General features: G+C 42.9%; 1 protein-coding gene across 1 annotated transcript; it reads right to left on the reverse strand.

The window, feature by feature from the left end:
• Positions 1-38: 38 nt before the first annotated feature.
• LOC131725090 (von Willebrand factor A domain-containing protein 5A-like) lies at positions 39-6,714 on the reverse strand. Its single transcript, XM_059018608.1, is given in 9 exon segments — positions 39-144; positions 482-657; positions 2,706-2,820; positions 3,471-3,637; positions 3,923-4,145; positions 4,494-4,550; positions 4,552-4,697; positions 5,222-5,269; positions 6,670-6,714. Coding segments are annotated over 8 exon segments (1,020 nt in total). The 5' UTR covers positions 5,265-5,269; positions 6,670-6,714; the 3' UTR covers positions 39-51.
• Between the last annotated feature and the right edge of the window lie 1,129 nt (positions 6,715-7,843).

Genomic DNA, 7,843 nt, shown 5'->3' on the forward strand with positions numbered 1-7,843 from the left:
TTCTCCTAAATGGATTTTTGGATCAGGAAGCTGGCCGATTTGCTGCAGTACTCACGGGAAGAACGCCTCGAAGTGCGACCCGAAGCCGTAGATATTGAAGAAACAGCCCAGGGGCAGGCTCTTGAGGAGAAGCAGCAGAGTGTCCTGCAGAGCAGACACCAGATTGAACGCGCATGTCAGGAACACACAGCAGCGTGCACATGTATTAGAACACACCATTGGACATATGAAAGCAAACCACGGTCACTGAAAATCGGGGGGGAATTGTCAAAATAGGAAAATCAGTGATTGTCTGATTTCATTGATGACTTTAATAGGCCATGCAAGAGAAAAGAAACACACAGGTCACAAACGGTAAAATGCATGAGACTTTTTAGAAGTTGTTTAAGATGCCTAACTGAAGCACAAAGTGGACTAACATTTTCACATGAGTGCCTATTGTTTCTATATCACTGAATATGAAACCCAACCCTGTCCGTACCCGGGCACTCTCAATGCGCATTGGCCCCGACTCCATGTTGCTCATTGGACAGTCCATACTGCCCGAGCGATCCACCAGGAAGATGAACTCTCCACAGCTGGACTGGGGCGTTGACGCAGCCGCAGGGAATTCTGGGTACAGACTGACCATCACCAGCGGGTCCCCCATCAATGAGCCTCAAAAGCAAAAGAGTCAAAAACATCAAATCGACCAACAGAAAAATCAAGGACAGCTTACAGGAAGTACCAAAGCCTAATCAAGCATCACAAAATGGTATGTACTTTTAGAGTGACCAATCCATTCACCCCTCTCTCTCAAATTCCCACACATTGCATGGGGACACCTACAGTTCAGTCGGGAAATTCATGCGATAAATTATTTATTATAACAGACTAGCCAACACTACTGCATTCTACATATTTTACACTACATTCGAAAGGTTAGGCCAGAGAGATACCCCTGCCCATAAATTAGCTAGGAGATAAGTGGAGAGGCTGACAGTAGAGAAGCCATGGGCAGGGGGGCAGGATAGCTGCCCTCCCCCGTTAGACGAAACCAAAAAGCAGATGGAGTCTGGAGAGGAGGAGGTGAACTCTGGAGCACAGTGGGGAGGTAATGGATTGAGGTAAGATAAACATCCTTTCCTTGACGATCACTGAACGTGTATTGATAGACGAATAAGATTCCAGTTATTTGACTGACGATTTGATCTGCTATTGGAAGCGCCTAAAACAGGCTTGATGATTACGTAACTTGATGTAAGGTTAAAGTGAGTTCCTTGCCTGAACCACCTCTTTGTTTCATTTACACTATCTAGCTCATCACCCTTTCTCACCATTTGAACCAAAAGTCTCAAATGGGCAGTTTTGAAAGAAACACATGTTTAAAAAACGCCTGATTTTCATTTTAAAAAATCTGTACTACTCTGCGTTAATGAAATCCCTGTTTGCAAGCCATGCTTTTGAGATTGTCTTCCACTTCCTGGGTCACTTTACCTGGAGGGTAACATTTTCCTGACCCCTTCAATGGCTTTTTTAAATTCAATAACCAATCAACTGCTTCCCCCTATTGACTGACATGCTTTCAGCCAGTAGCGTGTTGACTCAGAAGACACTGCCGAAGTGAAACCACCCAGGAAGTGCAAGTGGAAGCTAATGACCCGAGAATAAGGCATAGAAACCGAGAGCTTTCTTTAGCCTAGTGTAGTACCAGATATCATGTTTTAAAATGAAAATACAGGTGTGCTTGTGACTGTCAAGGATGGTAAAGAGGTTACAAAAACGCTCTTTTTTCTTTATTACATCAAATGAAATATTTAAACAAAAACAAAAGACTTTTACAAAACCAAAAGGCATGCTGGTTTTTATATTGTGTCTTATGGATTAACTGGCCATCAATTACCTAGTTTATCCCTGGACCACATTCTGCACAGGGTTTCTCGGCCAATTTGTCAATAAATCATTCTGTGCTGACCACGCATTCTCACGAGCTGAGCTGGATGGGGAGCTGTAACCCCATCCATGTGGTCAAACAATAAGAAGAAATCCTCATTTTAAACAAACACAAAACATTACAATAATAACAATACAAAATCAACACAGGGGCGGGGTGTACCCTGTCACAGTGCTACATTGTGTTTCTTTCAAAACTCCACATTTAATGACAATTTATTAAATTGTTTTGCTAGCTACATCTATTTTAAAGGAACAGTTCGGGTCTTGAAGGATCCCATAACCTCCCTCTGTGTAAAGAAGTGTCTCCTACACTGTGTACCAAGTCTCCACTCCAATTTTAAACAAACACAAACATTACAATAATAACAATACAAAATCAACACAGGGGCGGGGTGTACCCTGTCACAGTGCTACATTGTGTTTCTTTCAAAACTCCACATTTAATGACAATTTATTAAATTGTTTTGCTAGCTACATCTATTTAAAGGAACAGTTCGGGTCTTGAAGGATCCCATAACCTCCCTCTGTGTAAAGAAGTGTCTCCTACACTGTGTACCAAGTCTCCACTTCATTTCTAACTGTGTTCCTCTGGTCCTGGTTTCTGTGCTGCTTCTAAAGTAGTAGCTAGGGTTAACTTTGTCTTTCTAAGACTTATTGCATCTTTAAGTCTACACTCAGTGTACACGTGTCGAAAGTACAGTTTAGCATAAGGCTCTTGGTGGACATGTTTAAAGTTATCCATCCTATATTATTAAAGCATCATTCCTTACCAGGCGTGGCCGAGGCTAGCCCCCCCTCCACAATAGCGGTGGGCTGGTGGGGGTGGCTGTAGTAAACCAGCAGCTCCACATCCCGATCAAACTTGTGACCTGGAGACAGAGAGACCTGAGAGACAGAGAGAGACAGACAGACAGACAGACAGACAGAGAGAGAGAGAGAGAGAGAGAGAGAGAGAGAGAGAGAGTGTTTCTATCAACTTCTTTGCAGTTTCTGAGATAAGATTATAAACGTTTTACCATTAGAAAATTAATTTAGAACACAAGGTAATTTATGAACGAGATAAGGCCCCTCTATGCTTGTCCGGTTCCTAGTAGCTGATTGATCTCAGAACTTTATCAAATTGGGTCTTAAAGGATCCAAGTGACTCTGCCTCAACATGACTGGATAGCCTATTTCATACCCTAACCACTCTCTGCGTGAAGAAGAGTCTTCTTCCCTCTGTCCTAAGTCTATCGCCACTTTATTTATAACTGTGTCCACTGGCCCTGGTTTCTGAACAACAAAGCAATAGCATGCATCCTTTCGGTTTTGTAAACAAATGAACGTGACCTTAGCTGCAAGGCATGCTGGGAAAGAACTGCCAACACACGTCAAGAACTCGACTCGGGTAGACCATCAACGTGGGTTCAGGAGGAATGCGGGAGAACCCGGATCAGCTCGGATTGTCAATCCGTGCTCATGGAAATTTGAGAAGTCAAGTAGACATCGTTTCAGTTCGTGCCTTACTGAGACTCCAGACGGAGGGGGGCTGTTACCTGGGCCTGGGTCTTGTCGTCTCCGAGATACTCCAGAGGCGTGAGGTCGCAGTTGGATTTCACCTGGGCGACTCCACTGGGAGAGGCAAGGTGGGCACTGAAAGACAGCGAATAGGGAACCGGCCCTCCAGAGGCTCCGGACACTGGAGTGGTCAGGGACTGAGCGCCTGCAGGACAGGGAGACAGAGACCTGATAATTCAGAAACATTATCTCACCTCATTTTTGTGTTTTTTTTTCATTCAGGTTTCATGACAACTGGATTAGCGGTTCTTCAGATCTACAGTAGTGTACACATTTATTAGAACACATCAAGAACCCCAGGACTAATTAAACCACAAAGTGGTGCAACATTTTCACGCAGGCAGGTATAGAAAGGATATAAATGACAAATCTTGATGTGTTCTAATACATTTGCACAGCGCTGTCTATCCCCTGTGTATCCTGCTCTCACCAGCAGGGGTGTATCGGGGGTTCAGGATGGCAGGCAGGCAGTATCTCAGAGCCCCGTCCGCCTCCACAGCCAGCTCCGTCACATAGGACAGACAGACGGTCGCTTTCTGTCCCGCAGGCAGACTGCCCACGCTCAGTCTGAACACATCCCGGCTCTCATCGCTCTCCTCCAATAGGAAGGCTTGCTGTCCGCTGCTCAAGGCGTCGTCATAGGTGTCACGCGCCTGGAAAGAGAGAAAGAATTGAGACTCATCACTGGAGCTCCTCACCCAAATACTGACAGAGAGACTAAAAAGAAGGAGTGGAGCAATGGATGAACAATTTCACAAATCCATTCTACTCTGCAAGCCTCAAAACACAACATTACAGCTGGAAGTATTGTGAGAAAATCAGTACTGTAGGCTTTATGGCCTATAGAAAATATTCAATCTTCAAAGGGAAATTACCCTAAAAAAACAGTTCTACTGGTCCTTTAACATGGGAGTTGAGTTCTACAGGCTCCTGGTCCTTAGTTCAGCTTACATTGCTAGTTTAGGGTTAATATAATTGTAACACAACCCAGAAGTTGCTACCTCCTGTTTCTCTCGGATCTCAGCTTGGATTTTGACCCCCCCGATCTCGGCGTGGAAGTCGTAAGACCGAGGAGTCCTCCTCCATGGGAAACACGAAGACAGCCTCCACCGGGCTGGACTCTGAGTTCTCATAGCTGAGAGTGGAGCAGACATCCGCTACAAAGCCTTGGACCTTTAACTGCACAGAGATCCCCTTCAGAGGCACTGTGAGAGAGAGGGGGAGAGGGAGGGGAGAGAGAGAGGGGAGAGGGAGGGAGAGGGAGGGGAGAGGGGGAGAGGGAGGGGAGAGAGAGAGGGAGATGGAGAGAGAGGGGAAGAGAGGGAGAGGGAAGAGAAGGGGGAGAGGGAGGGGAGAGGGGGAGAGAGAGGGGAGAGGGAGGGGGAGAAAGAGGGAGAGAGAGAGGGAGACACACTGTGAAAATATATATCGATCAGACCCGACACTAATTAATACTACAGTACATGCATCCTGTTTATCTGCCCTACAGAAATACAGACGTGCAGTAATGTGCACATTTGTTAGAACACCAAGATTTGTCATGGACATCCTTTACATACCTACCTGCATGAAAACCTCGGGGGTGAGGATTATCATCAGGGATATAGAAACAATAGGTACGCGTGTGTGAAAAACTACAGAAGCAATGGGGTGCTCTAACATATGTGCCCACTGCTGAACCACAGAAGCATGTTCTAACAAATTTGCACACGACTGTACATATTCTTACCTGGTTCATTTTTCAACGTCAAAAGCCCACAACAGTCTCTCATCTTGTCTGTTGAAAAATAAAAAAAACTAACAAAAATAAACCATATTTTCATATTCCACCGTACTGTCATTAAAGGGACGGTTTTATTAGGATAAAAAGGTTGGTTCTAAAAACAAGGTTAATAATTTGTTGGCAATACAATAATAATTATTGTAGGTGTAAAATTTACTGCACTGAGCTTGGCTTTGCCCCTGGGCCCTCACTTCCCAAAACCCCTTGCCAGGGTTAGACTCCGACAGAAAATAGTGAGTGGACTCTGTAGGTTTAACCAATGTTGAGCAATGGTGCACATTTTCCTACCCGCAAGGGGTTTTGCGACCCCAGGCCCCAGTGGAGTCAATTTTACAACTAAAAAGATGGAAGACATTGACCTATAGATATTACCTGGGGAGCCAGGTCCATGAAAAATCATGCTGTTAGTTGGATGGGAAAATCTTTACTTGCATTTAAATAATGATATTACGTGGAGAATGTAACTAAGTTTTAGGCTACCAATAATCAGTATAATAATTTGAATTAATAGTGGAGCATATGCTGTCACTGTTGGGTAGATTGTCTATGGAAGGTTTCCAGCCCAGAATAAAGAAAAGGAGACTCCCCTCTCTAAACTAGGAGGGCTAACCTTGCCTCTTCTTGAGAAACATTATTTGGCTGCAAGGCTATCGGTGCAATCCTGCATGAACATGTTTTTAAATGCAGGATGTACCCACCACATGAAAACATTTGGGAAAATAATCTGACTATTCACATCTCCTGGTCCCCCAAGAAATTGTTTAAACATTTAAAATAAATTGTATTTTGCATACACTAAATGTCTGGTAGAATATTTACATTTTTTTTAGGATTAGACAATAATTTAAAACTGGAGAACAAAGATAGTTCGTCCACAAAATAGAAAGCATGACATCAACACACTGCAGGACATCTCAAGTCAAGTCCTTTGTCAAGACTCTTTCAAGACCTCAAAATAACCACAATATAGCATACATCCAGTTGAAGAAATATTATTATTGCTGCATGGCATGCCAGCAAGAATCTTCCCCGAAACTTTCAATATTCTAATATCTAATAACAAAATATTTAACACACGAAATAAAACACGATTAACACCAAAATAGTGCGTCCACCCTCCAGTCTAACACTGCCCCTTGCGCATAGGAAAATGCGCACCGTGGCTCCACCCAGACCACTGACAATTGACTGTAGGTCTAACCCAGCATGTACAGATGTACGAATACAGTTTAGTGCAAAAAATATGCATGCAGGAATTTAACACAAAAAGAAAACCGTGCAGTAAATTCTAAATGCGCATCAATAGACGCTTTGTACGAGAGCAGCACGCATGAATGAAAGCATTGACGCAGTTTTAAGTTTCAAACTTAGTAAAAAAAAATATATAGTCTGACCCAGCAAGCGTTTCTTGTAGATTTTGGGAGGTCTTTTCCTGTCCCCAAAATACTGCGTACTTTCAGTTTCTTACCTTCATATGTCTTTTCAGCAGCTGCGTGTTAATAAACACTAAGAAGCACCCACGGGATTTCAAAATGTCTCTTCCATTTCCCGCAACTTGCCAGTTTGCCCAGAAAAAATGCCCCTTTGAACCCGCTGTCCATTGGTTAGTACGGAATAAACCACGCTTATTCGTTCGTCCTATTGTTAATGTCAGCAACTCCTGTTATGACTCATTTTGCACCACAGGGTATCACCACAGGGTTTTTGTTTGTTTAAAACTACTGTTTGGGGGGTTGGGGGGTGCTTTTGAAAACGTGTATCTATACTGACTAATAACGCAATTTTCAAAAATATGAATTTTGATACCTTCTATTTATTACCTTTATAATGGTAACTTTGAAAATCCGTTTGATTTGATAGACTATGTTGAGTATAGAGTCTTCCTCGTCTGTATACTTCATGACTGCTGATTACAATGAATGTATGCGCAATTATTGACACTGCAGATTACAATGCCGTGTTTCCAGTTTAGTGCATTCTGTTGCTGTCTATAGAGACACAGGAGAGCTGGCGTTGCAGTATTTACATAGTATTTTAAACAGCACGATATTGTTAATACTTTTTCCAATGTTGTATTTGCACGGGTGTGCCGCGTTATATCAGACAGGTTCAGTCACTGCAGTGCAACGGAAACCCCCCTCCCTTATTTGCTTTATATTATCTTAACTTCTGGGGCTATGTTCCACCAGAATTTTTTTTAGTTTTTTTTTTTATAAATGTCATGTGCGTTATCATTTACTTTCAATTTAAAATGTGCAATTGTTTTCCCTCACCGCAGCAAATCCGCCCAACAGAACTGTCCTTCAATCCCACCGTCAGTCTCACGTTGTTTTCTCGTTCTTGTCAATAGCCAATCAGAGGCTTCACCAATTGACTGACATGCTTTCAGCCAATAACATGCTTTGACTCATAAAACACTGCTGGGGTGAAATGAACCGAGGAAGTAAAGCAGAATATAACACAATTATATTCGATCTTTACAGCTTCAGACCCATTAGTCTTACTTCCAGTCTTACTAAACTTTGAAAACAATAATCAAAGGACCATCTTTACAATAGAACAACATTA

This window comes from Acipenser ruthenus, unplaced genomic scaffold (genome assembly GCF_902713425.1).
Source record: "Acipenser ruthenus unplaced genomic scaffold, fAciRut3.2 maternal haplotype, whole genome shotgun sequence".
In the NCBI taxonomy this organism is placed as follows: Eukaryota; Metazoa; Chordata; class Actinopteri; order Acipenseriformes; family Acipenseridae; genus Acipenser; species Acipenser ruthenus.